The 22944-nt window shown below is 36.7% G+C and overlaps 3 protein-coding genes across 4 annotated transcripts; all 3 read right to left on the reverse strand.

Annotated features, from left to right (window-relative positions):
* Nucleotides 1-1025: 1025 nt before the first annotated feature.
* Nucleotides 1026-2549, reverse strand: LOC143465527 (uncharacterized). Its single transcript, XM_076963865.1, has 3 exons — nt 2369-2549; nt 1627-1873; nt 1026-1493 (listed from the first exon to the last, which is right to left on the reverse strand). The coding sequence occupies exons 1-3, from the start codon at nt 2510-2512 to the stop codon at nt 1381-1383; spliced, it is 504 nt and encodes a 167-aa protein (XP_076819980.1). The 5' UTR covers nt 2513-2549; the 3' UTR covers nt 1026-1380.
* A 5961-nt stretch (nt 2550-8510) lies between these two features.
* On the reverse strand, nt 8511-11628 carry LOC143465529 (relaxin receptor 1-like). Its single transcript, XM_076963869.1, has one exon. It carries the CDS (start codon nt 11419-11421, stop codon nt 10291-10293), a length of 1131 nt encoding a protein of 376 aa, XP_076819984.1. The 5' UTR covers nt 11422-11628; the 3' UTR covers nt 8511-10290.
* Nucleotides 11495-22233, reverse strand: LOC143465528 (uncharacterized). 2 transcript variants are annotated; one of them, XM_076963868.1, is made up of 6 exons: nt 22098-22233; nt 20453-20932; nt 17635-17787; nt 17393-17539; nt 17145-17297; nt 11495-12752 (listed from the first exon to the last, which is right to left on the reverse strand). In XM_076963868.1, the coding sequence occupies exons 1-6, from the start codon at nt 22183-22185 to the stop codon at nt 11656-11658; spliced, it is 2118 nt and encodes a 705-aa protein (XP_076819983.1). In that variant the 5' UTR covers nt 22186-22233; the 3' UTR covers nt 11495-11655. The 2 variants fall into 2 exon arrangements, with proteins under 2 accessions (XP_076819983.1, XP_076819982.1); XM_076963867.1 differs by having other exon boundaries at nt 17635-17820.
* Nucleotides 22234-22944: the final 711 nt, after the last annotated feature.

Raw genomic sequence — 22944 nt, forward strand, 5'->3', positions numbered from 1 at the left:
TTGTGTTGTGTTGTAAAACGTATGCATATTGAGTTGGTTTAGTTAAGGATCTTGCCTTGTGGCGAATCCTGCTACTCCAAGCGTTGTCCCGATATAAATGTTAGTTACCATGGTCATTAGATCCAAACATGTTCTTCGTCCGCGTGTTCAGAAAAATCTTTCTTAATCAAATTTGCAAAAGACGGGGAAATACCCCAAGATACATAACCTTTAAACACAAGTAGTAAGTAAAACGTTGACTCTTGCCTTTAAAACAAGTTATGAAAAAGTTAACCGACTACTTTTTTGACAACCAGAACATAGAAGTGGTAGCCTTACCATGAAGTAGCAAAGCTGTTTCTCGTTAAAAATAATTGAAAGAATTAATCTTCCGGAACAAGTTGTTGGGCAGAATTCTTGAGACTTCGTATAATAATAATAAGATGTTCCACTTCAATCCTGGATTGTAAAAACCTAATAATGAAATTTCTATAGCTCCCTGATCCGATACGAAAAAACGTTTTAAGGCGATTAACAATCAAAGTATAAATACTGAGCAGCATGCAAGAGGTGAAGATCCAGTGAAAATTATCAAACTTCGTAGAAAATAAAAATAACATGTCAGAAATATAACATTAGAATACCATATAAAGCATTAATAATGAAATATAAACAAATAAGAAACGTTTAGGGCACTTTTAGTTTACCTACCAATGTAGCCTACTTCTACTGTACATTTACTTAACTCATTGTTGGATTGAGTAGCCTAATTAGCTATTAGTTATATTATGACTGTAAAGTACCTACTTTGTGTGCCATGGTCGAACATAAATACTGCACAATAGTTGTGATGCGTAGAAACGGCCGACTGAAACGTGTTTGTTGTTTCTAGATCGGTCCCTTGCACAGATCATAGGACTCGCCATAACCTTGTGTTTGAGTGACATCTTTTCTATAATATTTCTGATTGTTGTTTGTAAATATTTAAAGCTTGTGCTTGGCGAGGAGAACTTACTCGTATAAAGAGAATAAATGTAGGACCGGAGACATCGTTTGCTTTATCTTGAATGTCAAGATTCATGTCAACGGGGTCGTGTTTTTATTTAGCCGCCTTCGGAATGCCAAATGTCGGCGTGTTTCAAATATTTTACCGAAGAGCAATGTCAGGTTTGATTGCGGTCCATGGAAGTTATTGTTACCAATCTCTCATTATAACGCAACAAATTCACTCGCTTGTGAAATGTTTTAACCCCTTGTTAGTCTAACGACGTCAAAATTATTTATTTCGTGCTCAGGGGGCAGCAGTAGAGAGAAAACCGACTTTGACGCTCGCTTTTATCATCAAGTTTTAAATCGAACAACGACTAACACTTGACAATTTAACCGGAGCACAGCAGTAGCTCAGTAGGTTTGCTCCCCGTCCAATAACTTGCTCAACAACAGTGGTAACCCGGAATGCTTTTCCTCCGCCGACGATGTCACAGCGCTGCAAGAGAGGTCAAGTTTGCACTTGTCTGTCAAATTAATCAACAATCAAGGTCAATGAGTTGTTTGCAAATAACACCAAGTTTGGACATGATTTGTCTGGTTGCGTTTTATTGGAATTTGATTAAAGATTGAAAGTTGAGTATTTAGGGATGCAGATACCTTCCACGCAGCAGATCCCCATCTTCAGACAATATTTTCCTCCAGGAGGAGTCCCTGTTTGGAAGATGAGCTTCATCATTCTAATCTCAGCTGCTTCCAACATCCCTCTCATCTCTGAGGCGTCTTCATTGGACGATGATGTCACATCACACGTAATGTCTCCATTATTGTCGTCCGGCTGACAACACAGTTTCGTTCCATAGAAATCACATCGCTTCGATATCAGGGCACGGTGATCGTCCAAACACTGCATGAAGAACGGGTTGAAACCGGAATTTTTTGCAAATAATTTTCGTTTTATAAAATAAAATAAACCATTATAGATATTTTCCAACATAGTGTAACTTTAACGATACAGGCTAACCTATAATCAAAAAATCTAAATAGGCATACAAGTTTTCTAAGTAAAATCTTCAATGACGTAGGCTAAATGTTTTGCTTAAATCTACTTCACGTAATTTTAATCTTAGAAAATAATAGCAAAGTTTCAACATTTAAAAAAAACTAAAATCAGGTAAAATGTGATGACGTAGGCTATTCTCCTTAGTATTCATTTGTCACATCATCACATAACATTTTATGAGAATAGTATATTATTTACAGCTTAAAGTAGGCCTATAATTGTAAGTAATTTATGATGAAAATATTTAGAATGGACTTGTTTACTGAAGGCAGTAACCTAACTTGCAACAAGAAATATTGAAAAAAATTGCGAGGGGTCTAACTTTAAATTTGCTTTTACCTCCGCTATCCCACGCTCCAACAGATTATCCTGAGAGGAACCGGTTTTGTCGATTGCGGAAAACATTTCCGGCAAAATTCTTTTCCCGATGTAATAGTCCTTACCCGGACAATCCACAATGTAGCAACCATCAGAATATAACATGTGCAGATACGCGACCAATAAAACCGCTCTTCCTTGTGTAAAGCACATTGCATCAAGACAGTCTATCTTATGTCACTGCAATTACTCAGAAAAATAGTAAATTAATAAAATACTGTGCACAAATATTCATTAACATAAGGTATTTAAACAAATTTCTTAAGATTGTTTTCGATTCTATTCATAAACTTCAATAGATTGTTGTTGATTGTTCGCACGCAATTAATGATTGAATCAATAGAGTCCCCACTTTTCACTGCATCTGTCCTAGCAATGAATTCGTTCTAAAATCTTTATAACCATAGGCTACCGAAGGTCGAACACTGCCATCGATTTTCACAAAGATGTTTTCCGTGTTGAAACGCGCCCAAATGAGAATAAGGCATTGACATGACTTCTCTGTGGGCCTAGGTCGACATTGGAACAAGCATTCAAGCTTGTAATTGCTAAAATTACAACTGAGTTGACACCCAGCAAGGCGCGTTGCATTCGTCTTATTATAAAGAAAAAGCTCATTGTAAAGCTGGGAAACGAGGAACGCTCAAAACACAAACAAAACAAGTGAACTATTTCATGGTGTTGTAAAAGTTTCTGCCAGTCGTTTGTAATTATTTTTGTATTAAAAAACACCTTGTTAATTTTGTAATTCTCTTTAACTACAGGTAGCTGCTTTGCACAAGCCACAAAGCCACAAATAAAAAATGCTGAAACTAATGAAGAAATTCTTTTAGTAGCTCCTAAATATGGATTAAATGGCTAAATATAGATTAAAAGTTATAGCTAGTAATGTAACCAAACTTTTTCTTAACCAAGATACTTCCCGCTTGACAGCTATTCAATTAGCTTTTTTGCCTCACTAACGTTTAATAGCATTTTCTTAAACACCCATCTGACTTCTATAAAACCCAAACGTAACTGAATTCAACACTCGCCCAGCACTTCCCAGCCGAGCGCAACACCACCCCAAAACAAATTCCACGCAATGAGACAATCAACGTGGGACGCTAAACACTAACTAGGCCTTCGGGGTAGCGATGCGTGACGTCACAAGAGATCGAATAAAAACATTTGTACATACAAACAAGTAAAATAAGGTAGCGCGTGAGCAAACATAAAACTTGACGAGCATGCATAAAAATGACTCAGTTTGAGTAAAAACAGAAGTTGGCCCACACATTTGACTACAATACTAAATGAACCTATAAGAGTGGTGCGAAAAAAACAGTGTATAATGTGATAACTCTAAAACAGGTGCATAAAAATAATCCCGTGACAGTAATACATAATCACCGGTTTCGCCTATCGAGATAAACACTAATTAATTAATGGCGTATCTGCGCCTGTAGCTGGTAAATTTATTTCAAAGTTACCAGACAATCAAAACCCTGAAAAATTGCCACAGCAAATAATTAATTGAGAACAGGCAGCCAGATAAATACATTTGGCTACGGTCAAGAAGCACATATGAAGGCTGACCTATACCAAGCTACAGAACATTTGTTCCAGTGTCTGTACTTGCAGAAATGAAAGAAATTGCTTTCTACTGCGCTTGTCTCAAACACTGGCACTTTTATGGCACGTGTTTAACCTTAAATGGATGATTCTTGTTCTTCAGTTTTGAGGTTTTCTAAAAAAATGACGCAACTAAATAAAATCTGGTGAAGAGTTGTCAAACGTTGCCAGGTGAGAGGACAGATAAAGAAGTAAATATTTCAAATACCCACAGCGGACTTTTTAATAATAGAAGCTTGGGTTATCTTTCATGGCTTTCATCTGCCTTGCGTAGAGTAAATAGCATTAATATTAAATTGACATTTTAATAGAAACTGTGCGCTGTCCTATGACGTAACAACAGCTTTATTTTGTCTGTACTGACGTGTCAGATTTCTTACATCTAGATCGAGATGGAATCAGTTTTTTTTTCAATTTTTCACACAAAGATAGATTTTTGTAACATTGGCCAGATAAAAAGATATAAATAATAGATGGCGCTTCTTAAATTCATTCATTTAATGCGTGATAAATGCCGAAATTTAAAGCTTTTCAGGGAAATGTCTGTTTCCAAGATGAAAGGAAATATCAACGTTATTCTTGGGAATGTTTGAAATATCATCTTAATATTTATAACGACATTTTGAGCGTATTTTGTAGACTTATATCACATCGGCTTATGTGTGCTGGTGTGGGCTGGGGTGTTTTACCTTCGCTATTTTGTCCAGCCATCATGGACTATGTGGATTGTGGACATCTGCAACAGGTCGACTTCATTCTATAACAGGCTGGTCCAAGACTGCAAGCATGAAGGTCCAAAGCTGCAACGTTAAGGTTTGGGGAAAACATTGCGAGCCACAAATTTTGGAAACTCTAATATTAGCAAACAACTGAGTTTAATGTTCTTATCGACTTTGTCTTGCGGTGCATTATGGGTTGAAATTATCTTAATAATGACCCACAAAGAATTGATTAAACTCACTTGTCTGGTTTACTCAGTGAAGATTTTATATGAATATCAAAGTACTGAGATCGCGCATCAAAGACACGGCCTCATTATCCCTTGTCTCCGGTGTGAAGTGATAGCAATCTAGCGCAGGACTGCGACAGCCAGTAATTCCCAGGGAGTACAAGTACCTGTGTGCAACGCGGGGAACGTTTTCCCTATCTTATAATTAATGAGACGTAGCATATACCATATACCGTATAATGGCGTATATGGCAACGTAACTTAAAGAAATATGTTTTGTAATGTTTCTGTCGTTATTGTTTTTATTTTGCTGCGAATAGAAAAATAGCAAATTGTTTTGTACTGAATCACAATGTTGCGCAAATCTCAGAACCGAGCGTCATTTCCAGGGTGACCAGTTAACGAGTGGGTATGCGCGGTACAACTTGTGCGTTTCCCCTGGGTTCAACGAACGAAACCGGCAGTAGGATTTTTTGACTGCGAAAAGCGAAGTTTAAGCTAAGAAAGAAATAAATGTAGTAGGACAGATGTCACGTCCGAAACATTGTAGTTGACGTTTCTTGTGAAATAAATGTTTCGCTATGAGTCAAATGCCTTATATTTTCTGTAGTGACAACTGCATGGTAAATAATTAATACACTAAAGAAAGTGTTACTGTTGTTCGTCATAGCTTAGAGAATGGTCGCCACATTCCAATGCGCTGTTTGGTTTCGAGTCCAAAATCCAATTTATACTCACAGTCTCACATTGAAATAGAAATGACGTCAAACAAGGAAGTGACCAACTTGATGAGTGACGATGCAGGTTAAAGTCGACATTAAAATAATTACGCGCTACTAAGGAGTAGCACCAGCAAAAATGCGCCCAGTTTTAGCTGTGTGCTATGAGGGCAAATACATGGCCGCTAACGTCCACTGAAAATTGGTTAATTATTATTTGACATGGAATGTTAATTGAAAACATTTCCAGTTTCAATCTTGAAATGGTGTTGTGAAGCTTATAGCTCCCTGTTAACTTAAATCGTGTATTCAAGCTTTGGCTATGCTTTTTAGGCGGTTGAACTTTGATTATTATGAAACAGAAAACAACCACAACCTCAGCCAGGTTTTTGAAGTTGCGGTTTCCCAAGGTTAAAATCTCGGATCTCAGAATCATCCCTGTCTCAACCACTCATGACGGTCAGAGACGACAATGACCAAAATCTTGTCAGCTTTCTTTCAGTCTTGCCAACTCTTAATTTCCATATTCCGTGCCTGCTAGCACTACCATTAATGGTTACTATTCTTTGTATTTTTTTCAGGTCGTGTTTAATGATTCGTCGATGAAGAAAAAGTGACAAAGGCCAAAAGGCTTAAAATGTGGTCAAAAATAATTAGGGTAATAATTGCTGGTAACACCTAGCACGGCCACTATTTTAGTGTAAAAATTCGGCAAAAGTTGTTCCATAAAAGTTAAACTAACATATTGGAGAAGTAGCATTGAAAATTTCAAACCGACTTTCAGACGATTTGAGGTTTTTGTAATAGATTATGTCGGTATCTTACAAAGAAAGAAGTAAGAATAATTTAACGCACAGAACGTATTAGGCTTGTGAACTGTTTAGAACTCAAGCAGAAGGTTCTGTGTCAATATCAGTTTACAAACTGAGGCTTATATGTTTCGATTTCTTCCTTAAAGATGTTGTAATTAGACGTTTTATCAACAAGTGTGTTGATATCGCTGAATCAATTTTCTGTGCTGCGGAATGTTTGTTGGAAGTGGTGTTGCGTAATTTACACCAGCGTGAGGGGTAAGCATTGTTTGCAAACGTCAATGTTAAGTCTTGCAAGGGTGTAGTTCTCGAGAAATGGCGCGCTTGGGACACGGTATCCATGAATGAACCGATAACTCTAAATCTGCCGCCTCGACACGGTATAGAGAGGTTTCGTTGAAATATTGGAGTTAGCTTTAACCTGAGTGATTACATCGACAGACAGTCATAATTATCTTTAACGTGTCATTCATAAATTAAAATACTTCCCGCTTGGCAAAGTCATTATGTCACATGACACGACAAAATAAAGAGGCGAAAAACGTAAGATTTGTCTTTGCGTGTTTTTCCTGCCGTGTCGGCCGTCAATAACGTTTCTGTTTGGAAATCGGAAAATTTAAAGCGCTGCTTTCGCCGTTTTGTTTTTATTGGTCTGAAAATCCGTTATCGCGTGCTCAATCGATTGTAAGTTTGCGTTTTTGTCTTACTGTGTCGCTGCAATCTCGTGTAAGTGTCCAGCCGATGGCGCTATATCAGGGAGGTAACCATGGTAACGCATGTAAACGCTCAGGTATTGTCTTAAATCTTGGCATGTTTTGGACGATCTCAATTCCAAATTGCGTTTAGATGTGGTCTGAATAAAAACAACAAACTGATTCTAAAGGCTTCCTACAAACAATTCACTTTTTAAAAAATTAAAAATACGCCGACTTGCTATTATCTAACTAGAGCACATTTTTGCAGAAAAGTCTATGATTTGCCATTTGTAGAAAAATCGGTTTTGATTTTTTTTCAGGTGCCATACTGGCGTTATAGCAAGGAATCTCGTCAAATAGAGAGTGGAAAAAACTTCCTTGTTATGTAAGTTATATTAGTCTAAATACCCTGTCGGCAGTTTAGGCGCGTAAATACATTTGCGTAATGAGCGGAAGTCATTGCAAAAACGATAAGCGCCGACTTCCTTTTAAACCAACACGATGGGTTTGTTGTAAGGCAATGAAGTTTCATAAATCATATCATGATCAAATTTTTTTTTAACTTCTGGCCTATCATGCTTGTTTGTCCGGTGATATATTGCCTTGCGTTACAGCACGTGAATAGATCACCAGAAGCCAGAAAAAAAAATTCGTTGAAAGATGATTTGTTTTGCGACCTTGATAAACTTTTTCCCTGATACTGCCAATTCCAATAACTTAGATAACAAGAATTTCTCAAAATCGTTGATTGAACTTTGTTTACAAAACGTCGAAATTATAGTTCTGTTCGAATGATGCAACATAGAACCATATTGTTCCACTGTTAGCATGTATTAGTTACATCTGCGTGTGTTTGTATCATAGTTAATGCCGTTATCGTTATCGAAGTTATCGCTAGTTATTGCCGTTTGTACCGATAATAAGTAGCGGCCAGATGGAACCGTCATTTTGACTCTCTGAGAAACTGTGATGACAGATTCCAGTAGAAGGAGACCTATTCTTAATATACTTAAACAATACAGTTTGGGTCAGCTATTCTCGGCGACGGGGTATTCCCTAAATATTATTAAATACACTTTCAAATAAAAGAAACTTTTTAACAATTCCTCCTTTTTTACGAAATACTGAAGCTTAGGACAACTTTAGATGAATTTAGTCATAACATACTCTACATAGAAGACCTGGTTCTTTAATATTTTAGCTTTATTATAAATTTCAAATCGAAACCCTGCATTTGTTCAACGAAGGCCACAAATCATTGGTCTTCAAATTGTCAGAGCGCGTCAATCTACAATAAGACAATATACATTTGTGTTGTGGCCAAATTGTATTGATTGGTGCAGAAACAATTATTTCCAAAATATTTGTAATAATTTTTTTGAAGAATAAATGCGTGAAAATGAAAGCAAACATTTAAACAAGGGTTTACCTGATCACCAATTTTGCTATCTGCGATAGCGATATTATAATTAGAGTTTATGATAAAACTAATCATATAAATGTTCAAATCATAGGATCTTCACCAGAAGAGCGACATAAGATGGAAAGCAAAGCAACGTATTCACAGGTTTTCTAATAAAAGTCTTACAGGAAAAACTTATATATACAGTACATTGTACAACGAATACATGATTGCAGATTTAATTAACTTTCTTTGATTTTTTTTTAATATTCTTTTATGTTTTAAATTTGTTTCAACCAAATCCGATTAAATACAGGGCAAGACAAGTAAGAGCAACAAAGCATGAAAAATAAAACAATTTGTTATAGAAGTGACGTCTCTTATATAAACAATCTCCATAAGTTGAAATGATGTAGCTTAGTTGTCTATGCTTCTGTTTGATTGGTTACTTTAAATTATGCACATTATTATGATTGTTTTATAAGTCATTTAAAGCAATTTTTAAAAAGCGCAACGTAACTTAAAAAGTAAAACAACGCATTCACAGGCTTAATAATAAACATGTTACAGCAACAACAATTGTTAAACAAACATACTCGAAAGTAAACACAATAAAAAATTAACATTTTTTTGCAAATAATGAATTAATTTTTTATTTATTTTTTTTGGTTTAACAAATTCTAAAAAAAATTTTTGTTATTTTTGTTATTTAAATTTTTTTTTTTATTTGTCAATATTTTTTATTACTTCATTTTTTTGTGCAAAATATATATAATTATAACGCAATGCACGCCATCTGATAAATTCAAAACGATATACACTATCATGTCACTCCAACATGTCGAATGCCAATAAACAATATACTTACATTTCAATACAGACATCATATATCGTTACTGAACCACTTTATAATCGACACAAACCATTGTTACGTTGAAAGATTGGCAGCAACAATATCTTGATTAAAATGATTGTAATTTTATGAGAGTATGGAGGAACAATAAGAATGGGGAATTGTTCAACCAACAGCACTGATGACAACTAAATATTAATAAGTCCAATCACACCAACGTATTCTAATGATAATTTTATCCATTATGAATAATAACCATTTTAATGATAATAACTAAATAAGATATTTTTAAAATGATAGAAATGTTAATAACATAAGATTTTCACAAGAAGAGCGTTATAAGATGGAAAGCAAAGCAACTTATTCTTAGGTTTTCTATTAAAAGTCTTACAGAAACAACAACTCAAACGGATATACTGTACTGTAAATATAAATATAATATTTACTTATAAATATACTTACTGTACAAATATACTCCACAACAATTACTGCAAATTTGATATGCTTTTCTTGATTTGTTATATTTGTTTTTGTTTAATTTTTTAATTTTTTTATAAATCGTTTTGACAAAATCTGATTATATACACGACAATACAAGTCATCAGTCAAAGCAACAAAACATAAGATACAAAACAATTTGTTAAAGAAGTGAAATAAAAACATTTTTTGAATGTAAAAGGTTTTGTTAATTGATCTCCTCCGGCAAATAAGTTCTACCAAAGAAAAGGAGCAGTCGCCTGGAAGTTTAAATTGACATAATTAGACCCTGGTAAAGAAATCAAGTGCAAAGAAGATGTTTAAGAGTATGCCTGGTGGAATTGATCCTGTAAACTCAATACTTAGGAAATCACGTTGGGCTCAATCGCATTTCTGTTGGGGCGTTGATTGCGATTGGGCCGAATTCTTTTCCATAAGTATTCCACTTTGGTTTCGATGTAGGGTGAGTACAAGATAGGGTTAAATGCACTGTTGATGGGTAGGAGCACTCCTGCAGTGAATATCTCAACTCCATCTGGAAGCTTCTCTCCACTCACGCTTATGTAAGCCATTATGCAGATGGGAACCCAACAAAGAAAATCTGATACAATGATGCGAGCGATTCGTTGATTCATTTTGGCGTGTTGCTTCTGCGCTTTGTCGCCTTTGAACGGGCGTTTCTTTATTTTCCAAGCGATTAAGCCGAATCCAGAGAGAACAAAGAGAAAGGAAAGGAAATTGAAGGTTACTATGACAATGGAATAGATCCAGAAACTATCACTGCAATTTACGTACAATCGTGGCATGCACACACTTGTAGTACCGTAGTAACCGATCTCGCCTATTGGAGCATATTGAGGAAATTCATCCATCAAAAAGCTTTGAACACTTTCCCAATTACTTTCATCGATATCTTGAGAAGTGTTTGTAAGAATGGCCACACGACAAGCAAAATCTGTGACGTAATCATGAGTGACTGAATCAGATGAAGAAAAATCATTAAGAAAAAGAACTTTAGATTTAAAGTAACGTGTGGTGTTAGATACGAGAGCAATGATGACGGAAATTATCCAGGAAGAGACTGCAGCAATTATCCAAGGTTTTGCAGAAGCATGACGAGCTTTGAATGGATAGTAGACAGCATACAAGCGATAACTGGTAAGAACAGCCATAAGAAAGCAGGAAGTTTGACTGGAAATCACACACAGACTTCCCGCCAATGAGCAAATGGTGCTCGATCTCCACTCATAATCGAATTCGGAATATCTACCTGCAAACTGAACATCTTTTACTAAAATAATCATCAAATATACACCCATTAAGCAGTCAGAGACAGAGAGGTTGATGATTAAAATATGGTTGCATACAGAAGCATCTTTGTTTTTCCGTTCCTTGAGATTTTTAGCAGAAATAATGGCGACGTAAAAGTTCCCCACAATGGTAAGTATAGTGACAATCCACAGCCATATTTTTAGACCAAAGTTGTCAATCATATTACGAGCGGAAGAGAATAACCCAGGAATAAATTCATCCGATCCATCAACACATTCTTGTTTACCATTGAGAACTGAAGACTTTGGTATCGATACCAGATTTCCTACCTTTGTTGTGCAGTAGTACCTGTTGGTACAGTTTTTTTCGTCAATTCCATCATCACAGTTTTCCCTACCATCACATTTTTGTAAGATGTCTATGCTATCCTTCTCATCAGCTTTGCATTGAAATCGTTAGAAACAGATTTTTTCATCAAATCCTTCGGAGCAGTTTGTGTCTTGTAAGTACTTCCACGCCTCATCAATGTAACCGTCACAATATCGATCTCCCATCGGGAAGTAAGTGCGGCAAGTATCATTACAAAATGCTGGAGGATTGGTACACGATTTGCACTCATCAGAGAAGTCCAGGCATTCTGGTCTTCCATCGCACTGGACAGAAAATGTGTCGCCCTGTTTGTTCTTGCAATTAATTAAATCTTTGTCAATTTGCAAAGAAGACAAAGTATTAGAACCGTCATTTGATTCAATATTCCAAAATTTAAAGAAGTTGCATTGCGATGACCTAGAAAAGACATCCAGACACTCCGGCAAAGATGGATTTTCGCAGAGACATTCGTCTGAAAGGTCAAAACAATCAATGACACCATCACAGACTTGCTTAGGTGAGATGATCAGGCGATTGTCTACACACTTAAAGCAATGAAAGGAGCCATCACTGCTGAAACAAATATCAGAATTATCATAACATTGTGCGATGTCGTCGTATAAATTCCATTGAGGAAGGACGCATAAAATTGTAGAAAACTTGGCCGAACACTTAAATCCAGGTTGAGAAGTTATTTCGTCAGTTCCGTCATTGCAGTCCTCCTTTCCATTGCAGAAGTTTTGGTCCAAGATTATGGATTGGTCAGTACATTGGAACACTTTGTTAGCGTTGCTAGTTGAAGTTTTTGTATCAGAACAGAAAGAAAAGCAAACCGCGTCAGTCATGTTGCAATCATACTTACTACATTCTAAGGAAGGTACATTTGTACAAGTAGAATTGTCACACCAAGGTGGGATACAAAAGCTTTCATTTTCTAACCTAATAACATCGAAATTGCAAGAACCCCAACTCAGTTTTTCCCATGACTTGATATACTGTTCATCATTACGATTATCACAGTCAAGCTTTCCATCATTGACGTATTTCATCGGGATACAACCTTTCCTTATATTGCAAGTAGGATAGTTCTTACGGAAGCAGGGACAGGTGAATTTGCCTTCCGGACAAGAACAATTCATTTCATCTGATGAGTCTTGGCAATCCTTTCTTGTATCACATCTCTCTATGAAAACAAAGACGCCAAATGTTGATGCACAGTGTATTAGTTTTATCAATAAATCTAAAGGTTAAAAAGTTTCCAACAAAACTTATGTGAAAACTGAACAAATTATCTTTTACTGATTTGTTCTTAAGCACAATGACATTCGATCCGCACATTGAATTTTAACTCATATCTTTCTATTTGTACACACAATGAATAAGTGTCCTTGATGTTCCGGACCCATCATATATTCAAACGTGTAGGTTCTTTTTAATTGTAAGTCTTATTGTTAATCATTTTACTTATTATTTGCCTAATGTTCATCGTGACGCGACACCTAATCGAAAGACACTTTATCGAACGACACTTAATCGAACGACAGTTTATCGAACGACACTTAATCGAACGACAGCTGATCGAAACGACAGCTGATCGAAACGACAGTTGATCGAACGACACTTTATCGAACCGACAGTTGATCAAACGACACTTTATCGAACCGACAACTGATCAAAGCGACAGTTGATCGAATCGACTTTTGCTTCTCCCGCACACAGTCATAGCAAAACGTGGCGTACAGTTGCATTGTTTGCTGTAGAAAATTAAAATTTGGTGACTTTTCATAAAAAATGTTCAGCTATCTGTCCATGTTTGTTTGATAAAGTTGGATTTTGTAATTTTTGAGATATTGTGATATTTATATAATTTTGCTCTCTCCGCATTGAAGCGTAACGTTTTCGTTTACTCATTTACGCACCAATAACTTGACTAACTATTCTCTTTCGTTCTCTTCTCACAGCGGGGGCGCGGCGTAACAAGAAAAATTTCTAGAAATGTGTCACTTTTAGAAATACCTAATTTACACTAAATTCACGTTCTTTAGTTTTACAATTATGATGTATACAGGAAGCCAGATGATGTTTCTACTAACCTGTAAAAATCTCATCAGTCTACGACGCATAGTTTTCTAGTAATTAACGATTGCAAATGTGTGTGCGGGGTCGGCCACACCTATTTTTTTTAGTAAACTCGCGAGCCTGGTTAGGATAGGGTTAAAAGATCCACAATTTATCGAAACAACTGACGATATGCACTGTTAAAAGCACGACAACTGACGAAGTGCACATTTCAATCGCATTCATTTAATTACAAGTTGTGTGCAATTGCTCGAAGATAACTTTTTATGTCAATATTCGTTGAGTCATAATTTTCGACTATGCTCTTCAGCCGTTGGTTGACAGCGTCGTAGCGCTTCTTCCGAGGTGGGCCAGCAATTCCAGCACTCAATTGCTCAATTAACATTTCGTTGGAACCTTGTTCCCGCTTAATTTTTTTGACGAGTCTGCGAAGCGTCGGATGGGATATTGAGACACGCTTGCTGAACGCATTGTGCCATCCTTCAATACTATTATTCGTTCGTGGAAGGTCATCTTGAACCCGGTGGAAGACATTCCAACACCGGATAGGAAATAGAGGTTGACGACGATTCCTGCGACACAATCGTCCAATCCAAGTAGTTTCGAAATAGTCAATGTATTCAGACAAGTGCTGCTCATCGTCGTCACTGAACGTGGCCAGGAAGTCCTCGAACCGTTGTACAACGTCTTCAGGCGGAACGAATGCCAGTGCCTGGAAGCATTTTATGCGAAGTTCTCGGTAACGGTGTATACGAGTGGCACCGTGCGATTTTCATCGACCAGCGCGTGTATCGTGTACAGCTGGGATCCAAGTGGGGCAACATCAAATGTACCGTCACAAAACCAATTAGCGCAGTTGTTCAGTATATTCAGATTCTTTTGAGACGCAAACATATAGAATTCGTTCTCATCGTCTTCCTCGACAACGAAGGCTTCTCCCCTCGGTGTCACGCGGAGTTCATCCATCAAGCCGTTTCCTTCTGGACATACGCGCTTTCGCTGTATCATCCGCTTTAATTATGTTGCTTTAGGGAGAGCACCAGCGGTATATACATCATAATTCATTAATGTACACCATTACAAAGACCGCACATCACAATGGCTTATTGTCTCAATGTTTGAGAAACACGTAAAAATCTTGCTTGAACTGTCGGTTCGATAAAGTGTCGTTCGATCAACTGTCGGTTTGATCAACTGTCGGTTCGATAAAGTGTCGTTCGATCAGCTGTCGGTTCGATAAAGTGTCGTTCGATCAACTGTCGTTTCGATTAACTGTCGTTCGATAAAGAGTCGTTCGATCAGCTGTCGTTTCGATCAGCTGTCGTTCGATAAAGTGTCGTTCGATAAAGTGTCTTTCGATAAAGTGTCATAGTACCAATGTTCATAACGCTTGACACTTTTTCATCGTATTTATGGAATGATTTAGACCAAGTGGACAAGAAGCCGAGTGAAGTCAAATTCCGTGATCACCTTTAGTCACGTGTTTAAATATCTTGCCAAGACACGTCATTAGCTCCGAACCGACAACCTCTTGGTTGTCGGCTTGCCTCTTTATTGCAAGATCACGCAGCCGACCCTGATACGACGAATCTGACCCGACTAAGAAAACGACACAGAAAGTGAAATCGTAAGGTTCCAAGGTCACGCTTTAAAGAAGCATGTTAAGTTAATCTTGGACAGTAATGTCGATGCTGCTTTAGACTGAGAATTACCCCACCAAACGCTATGTTCAAAATTTCCGCATCGCAAACATAAATGGTAATAATAATGTGACCACGTATTTTTGTCATCAATTTTCTTTTCATTAATGTACTTTAAACTTAACGGAAGATTTCTAATTCCATAAAGTTTAATAAAGTTCGTTTAAAAACTTGCTAAGTTTAAAGTACATTAACGGCAGGCCAACCGTGACAAGGAAAAAAATGCCAGCTGTACAGTATAACTGGCGATAACTTCAGTTTGGATCGGTGTTAAGAGTTAAATACAATGGAAGAAGCGATTGGTTGGACACGTTGAACGATGGTTGATGATTATGGCAAAATAGATTAATTATCGTTCTAATGGCAAATCTGAAATTTTCAAACATCTCTGCAAACATTCTTATCTCAAATAGATTTTGCTGAACCGGACATTTTATCAACGGGCTGTCATCATCGGACACTGAAGATAAAAGAAATTTCACAAATCTTTAACCGTTGCTCAGCGTAGACAATAAAATTACTCAGCAAACCAAACTGGACAGAGTAGGTAAGTTTCTTAGATCTTCACAAATGTAGCGAATCGATCTCACACGACAATGGCGCTATGGAGTAGTTGTCGGTTGATTACTCTCAGAGTCACCTGAATGAAAACTTTGCTGCCAGAAGCATAACAAGTCCAGTAACGTTTGGTAAAGACAAACAAGGAATTAAAGATGGACGTCGAAACTGCAAGGTCAAGAAGCGAAATATGACCGATCTACGACTACTCATATCTTCGTAGTTAAAACTTAGTTTGAACCACTAAGGCCAAGTAATGACATGTTGTCATTCGTGAAAAAAAAGGAAATGCGCTGAAAGACTCTGGACTGTAAAGCATACCTGTTGAAAGAAAACCGGCGACCGACAACAAAAATTCATCTCAATTCAAAGAAATCTCTTAAAAGCACTCGTCCAATCTAAGTTCAAAAGAACATAAAACGCCCGAAAGTGGCATTTGCTGGCCCGTAAATATAAGGTAACCCAACCGGAAGAAGATTTATAAGAACATCGACAACTCATAAAGGGAAGGACAAAACGAGAGCTAAGCGATGATCGTCCAACAACACCGGTAAACCACCAGACCTGATTGAATATTTTTTCTCCAGCTTTCGCTTTTACTACGGCACAGTTGTAAAAATAATTTGATTTGAACAGAATTAGTTTCCTCTTTTTCAGAACTTAGCGTTCCCTTCTTTTGTATGAAGCCGCCATTACCACTTCTTTTACGAATGGAAACCCCTGCCTCAAATCTATGCAAAGAGGTCGTCATACATAATGCTGAGTTATCGCTGTCGGACTTGCTTATTAAGACGTGCATTTGAAACGTATTATTGTTTACCAAGCCTAAGATCTTGTGGACAATAGGAGCTTATGTGACGAAATGACGTAACAATTACGTGTTTTACTGCATGTTTATTGTATGTTGATTTTATCAGTGATTAAGTGATGTATATTCGCGTTATGCATCTGTATGACGACATAAAAATAACTGTATGAATGAACAAACAAGATTAGCAATATACATCAAATAATACGTAATCATTTTCTAATAAATGAATCAACTTTCGACCTATTTTTAAAATTATGTCTAAATAAACCATTTAATAACAAGAAATTAAACATCGTTAAAAATTAACTAAAGCTAAATACCATCAAGTTTTAAAACTCAAACCTCACCTACCATCATGTTTATAACATACAAGTCCAACAGTTAAATAGCCATAAAAATAATAACATTAGTAAGGAACTTCACCCACCATCGTGCTCATAACATATACGTCCAATTCTTTTACAAGAGTAAGTATCAATCTTATTACAAGCGCAATTATTTGGCCGCTGTGACGGACATGATGATGGACAATTCCATTCGTCGCTGCCATCTGGACAGACTGTATATCCATCGCATCTTTCTGTACGATGTGTTTTTAATTAGTCAGGATAATGTGAAAATATGTTTTTGTAAATAATCACAAAACTATTAATACTAGCAATGAACTTCACCCACCATCGTGCTCATAACATATACGTCCATTTCCATTACAATAGTAATCATTATTACAAGCGCAATTATTTGGCCGCTGTGACGGACATGATGATGGACAATTCCATTCGTCGCTGCTATCTGGACAGTCTGTATATCCATCGCATCTTTCTGTGCGATGTGTTTTTAATTAGTCAGGATAATGTGAAAATATGTTTTTGTAAATAATCACAAAAATATTAATACTAGCAATGAACTTCACCCACCATCGTGCTTATAACATACATATTCAGTTCCTTCACAAGAGAAATCATTAATCTTATTACAAGCGCAATTATATGGCAGCCATGACGGACATGATGATGGACAATTCCATTCGTCGCTCCCATCTGGACAGTTTGCAAATCCATCGCATCTTTCTGTACGATGTGTTTTTAATAAATCAAGATAATCTGACAAGCAAATTAACTTTTACCGTTTAGGCATAAAATTTTTTTAAAATATTAATTTTACCAAAGATATTTTATTTGCAGATTTACAACAGTTTAGCAGCCAAGTCATTATTATTTATCTTAATGTGTTTCAAAAACATTTTCACCGCATTATATAAAATAGTGTTTTACATGCTTTGGTCTTAGCTTTTGTAACATAATAAGTTATGTCACACGTTTTGGTTCACTTTTACCTCTAATCTGTAGATTCTGTGTTGACATTAGCGCTTTATACACATTGGTCAGAAATTTGTGTCTTATAAACACCATGCAGTTCTGTTCCAGACTAATGGTGACCATGTTTTTCTCACTGAGTACCGTGCATTAGAAATTTAATCAGAGGTCAGCAAACTCCGTTATCACAAAGCTGTGTATGGACAAGTCGGAATAAAACAGGATTTGTAACGATCGCAACCGATCTGACAGGTTCATAATTCTGCCCGATCGTCTACGTGTACTTTCACTCAACTGTGCATCAGTTTGTTTGTATCTTTCGGATCCATTTCGACAAACTTGTATCTTCTCCGGCAGCAGGTGTAAAAGTCTCTTTCATAATTCGTTGGTTTCGGGCCCAATAAACATTTGGAAGGTGTCAATTCTTGACCCATTTGCTTTGGTGCCAAGTCATGCACAGATACAGTTGATTCTTTGCCATTTGGGTGCCAGATGCAGGTAGATAGCGTTCTCTTAGTGGACTTTTATAATCGATTGAAATATTCTCCAAGAGCTGTGTTGCTTATATGAGATGAGTGCTTTTAAAATTAAAAAACAGCGGCTTAATCTCTGCACAGATTAGACTCTGGGCACAAAATTTCAAAAGACCGCCAAAGGTATCTTGCATTTACGAGATGGTGTAGGCGACAGATTCTAGGATGATCGAAGTTCCTGTAAATTTCCACGAGATTACTTTTGTAAACGATGATGTTGCCCCAGAGAATTCGTTTTAAACTTTCGAGAGCATGTCAGGGACCGCATTGATGTCCTTCCAGGTTTACGAATGATTTTGTATGAATTTTGACTTATAGACAAGATCTTGCATTCTTTGTTCAATCCTACACCTCTGGATCTTGCTATTCTTGATTTTATCATTGTTCTGAAGATTGAACATGTACGCTGCCGATCGTTGAGCAGTGAATTGTTTGAAAGTAACGGACATGAGTGAACTTTTACAAACGTTCGCAAGCATCGGCTTCTACGAAAGTAGTTTTTTGTTGCAAATTGCACGAAAGTAAAACGATTAAAAAGCACATTATTATTTTGTACAAGGCTTCTATTAATTGTAGCAACAATTCTCTATCACGACTCGCAAAAGTTAAACATTTATTGATTTTTCAAACCTATCAGTCGAGTTCTGCAGTTTTAAAAATGCTTTAAATGATTCTATGATTAGAACTAGGTCGGGAACTATCAGATATATCTGGAAACCTGCGATTAATTACGCATAAGATATAATGCCAATAAACATTTTGTTTTATTTGTCTATTGTGAAAATTTACTTTAGAAAGCAAATATGCTGTTATTGCTGTTGTACACTCTGCAGCAGGTTTTGTTTCGACAACACAAAAGACGGATATTAACGTTTGCAATATGCTTAAGAGATGTGTGAAAATCTCGTGCATGTTACCAGTCACTTAACTGAGCTGTACTTGCTGAAATAATTAGATACGGGAACGTAGTTCACATCACAAACATGACTCATTGCAACTCTCGCTTCTATGACCCGGACAGCGTTGACTTCAGATGACGTTAAATCGGTTGCATTGAAATCTTCCGATGATGAAACGTGTGAAACCATTTGTGCTAACTATTCAATTAACTCTGTTCTCAACCTAGGATCTTCCTAAATTTAAGCAAACTACCTGCCACATCTGAATAGGTGGCGACATTCCCTTGCCAACACTCCAGACGCCAAATACTTCAGTATATTTACAAAATTGAACAATTCTATTCGAATTAAAATCCATGATCTGACTTGGAACCCAGCAAAATTAAGTTGGGACTCTTATTACTGAGTTTGGATTATTTCGGTGCAGGAGAAACTGGTTTTTCTTTACATAGGCTGGAAATGAATGGAAAAGAGTACACGGCTGAGCAGGCGACTTAGTTTTACCGAACTTAAACAAAAAAAAATACTTAAACCGACCTCAACAAACAAACTAAAAATATACTTTAACACAAGTTTAATATACAATACTGTGTTTGGCTGACATTTCACACTCGATAACTCTTAACATTATGACGTCACAATGGATTATCTCTAAAAACGTAGATAAATGTCGATTAAACTCAAAACAAGATTATTAACATAACTTCACCAATATATTCTCGTAAATTACATGATTATTACATGACCCCCTCCTTTACAATTTTAAGTCATGTTATTAAACGATCTCATTTGACCATGCAGTTAATAATTTTAATTGATAAGTTCAAGGCGTTATTGATGATTTAGCGTCGAATTGAAAATATGATTCAAACAAAAATCTAACTAAGCTATGCATAGCTTTCATTTTAATTCCAAGTAAATAATTTAAATCTCTGCACAGATTTTAAGAATTTTGTTTAACCAACGACAACAACTAATTCAACTTACCGTCATCATGATAGCATCTGATTATATTACCGCAAGTGTCGTTTCCTTCCTTGTAACAATCACATTTGTGTTTAGATGTAATAATATCATCATCGCAATTATCTTCATCGCTGTTATCCCCGCAATCATCATATCCATCACACCTCCATGATGCTGGTATATATCGACCATTCTTGCATTGGAATCCTCCCCCACACTTCTCGCTATAGTCATCTCTCCTATTCACGCAATCCAACTCTCCATCACACACTCTGCTTTCATCGATGCATTGATAAAATCTCATACCGACTCCATCATAGCACTGGTACTCGCCAGGAACGCATCTACAATCTATTTCGTCAGCTCCATTCGAGCAATCTTGTTGCCCGTCACAGACCCACGATTGTGGTATGCACTCACGGGATTCCCCTGTTGCATCATCCTCACACCTGCAGTTGAACTCGGATGGTTGGCAGCGTGGAAGTTGATAATGGCACCGACCTAAAAACAAACAAAATATTCTTGCAGCATTATCACCATGCGTCGAATATTTCCTTAGTTCTGTTTTACTATCCTTTATTACGTCACATGTCATCATCATCAAACACACCGCCTATTACGACAGTCAGTAATACGTGACGTCACATGTCGTTGTTTAAACAGTTTACGTCAATCAAACTTAGAAAAGAATTTGTTTAAAAGTCATTGGTTATTACAATAAGTGTCCAATAAAACGCCAGACACTAATTAACTAAACCAAGAATTTTTTCAAACACGAAACTATCCGACCAATATTTTCTAAACACGCAACTGACAAACTAGACTCTTGCTAACAACCAACAACAACAACAACAACTTTAACGAGCAGCTACAACCCGATCAATCAGCAAAATGTGTAAGATTATAAGAAAAGCAAAGAGTTGTCATAATAATAAGTCCGCCTGATAAACCGTCATCCTCACATGTCCAACAAGTATGAGCTCTTGACATCAAGCTCTAGACGTGGTCATTCTTAATTGGCTATATGTTGTAGACGTTGTATAACAAACGTTGTATTGTTGTATAACACTGATAATAATTAATCATAAAATGTTGCTCCACCTGCCCAACAAGTATGAGGTGTTCTTGACGTGATCATTCTTAGTCAGCTATACGGGTTAGACGTCACATAACACTGATAATAATTACATAATGCTGCTCCTTACACCGAGCGCTAAACATCAAAAATCAAGTTCTTTTTATTATGACGTCATAATTTCTTTCCTTTCAGGCATTTATTTTCGAGCACAAATTATGTACTTTACCCAAATTTAAAAAACAACAAAACAATCATAGTCATAAATTGAAATAACCATGATGCGATATACGAAAGCAGCGGTACGCTGAAAAATCCAGCAAGATAATGTACAGAAACCGAACTTATCAATTTTGCTTCTTTCGGCGTCGACATCTCAATTGTCATCGTCACAATATTGTTACAGATGAGTCAGTGACTCAATAATCACCATCACAGTAGGCTAGTTTAAAGTATTTTATAAGTAGACTTATATACTAGTCTATTCGGTGGGTTTCCTACGTGGTCCCTCTGTTGACCACCAATGATCCACCAAGATGTCGTGGTCAACAAACCTTTCAATAAATTTACGATTTAAAACAAATTACTCACGTAAATCGCCAAGTTCATCCAATGAAAGCTGAGGTCTTGCTTGTGCCGAGGCCAGAAGCATCACCATCAATAAAAAGATCGACTTCATTTTTAATCTTAGCTAAGAGTAGAACTTTTTGCTCCTGCACAAAAAAGATATTGCTGTCATGTTGATAATGATCTTTGTAATAACCGCTGTGTGAAGTAATCAATACCATATGACGTGATAATCGAGATACCACGCGTAACGTCCAAATTAGCGTTGTTGTTTATTCAAATTATATGATTTAAGTAATAATAATTTTTATGATTTTGCGTATTCCAAAACTCCAAATATCTTTGTCATTGCGTGTCTAGACTCATAGTAATTCGCTTTCCTTGTCTTAACTTCCTTTCTTTAGATATGGAGACCCATGACCTGCTTTGCTACCATGTGCTTGTTAATCCCAGCCAACTTAGTCTATGTATTGCAGTTGATAGCCTGACTTGTTTAAGTGATTGCTGGCATGCAGTATGGTAAGTTATTTGCCAGCAAATCTGTTTTAATGTCTATATTTGTTAGCCACGTGATTGAGATCTAATTTAATAGTATCGCCGATTATTTATATTGTGTGCAGACTCACAGGGTAGTGATCATTTCCATACTTTGGCCTTGTCTCTAATTTCAGATGATAAATAATATTACCTTTGGTTCTGTACTTATAGAAATCACCACACACACACACACACACACACACACACACACATAGACGCCCACAGATTTGTAGCTGTTCTGTCCATCTTTCGAGTGATCATTTCTTTCTAGCCGTTCAATATAAAAACCGTCGAGAAATCGGTGTGCATTTCTAAAATCTAGGGCAGGGTGGAA

The sequence above is a fragment of the Clavelina lepadiformis genome, chromosome 7 (genome assembly GCF_947623445.1).
Source record: "Clavelina lepadiformis chromosome 7, kaClaLepa1.1, whole genome shotgun sequence".
Classification (NCBI taxonomy): domain Eukaryota; kingdom Metazoa; phylum Chordata; class Ascidiacea; order Aplousobranchia; family Clavelinidae; genus Clavelina; species Clavelina lepadiformis.

Bases quoted from the DNA above. Each gene is read 5' to 3' on its own strand.
- LOC143465528 (XM_076963867.1), bottom strand. From the start codon at position 22,185: ATGAAGTCGATCTTTTTATTGATGGTGATGCTTCTGGCCTCGGCACAA. The intron at 17,821-20,452 runs GTAAGTTGAATT...TTTGCTTGTCAG, and splicing joins CAGATGCTATCATGATGACG to ATTATCTTGATTTATTAAAA. The intron at 17,298-17,392 runs GTGGGTGAAGTT...CACATCGTACAG, and splicing joins TATATGTTATGAGCACGATG to AAAGATGCGATGGATATACA.
- LOC143465527 (XM_076963865.1), bottom strand. From the start codon at position 2,512: ATGTTATATTCTGATGGTTGCTACATTGTGGATTGTCCGGGTAAGGAC. The intron at 1,874-2,368 runs GTAAAAGCAAAT...TTCTTCATGCAG, and splicing joins TGGAGCGTGGGATAGCGGAG to TGTTTGGACGATCACCGTGC. The intron at 1,494-1,626 runs GTATCTGCATCC...TTAATTTGACAG, and splicing joins GGGGATCTGCTGCGTGGAAG to ACAAGTGCAAACTTGACCTC.
- LOC143465529 (XM_076963869.1), bottom strand. From the start codon at position 11,421: ATGATTGACAACTTTGGTCTAAAAATATGGCTGTGGATTGTCACTATA.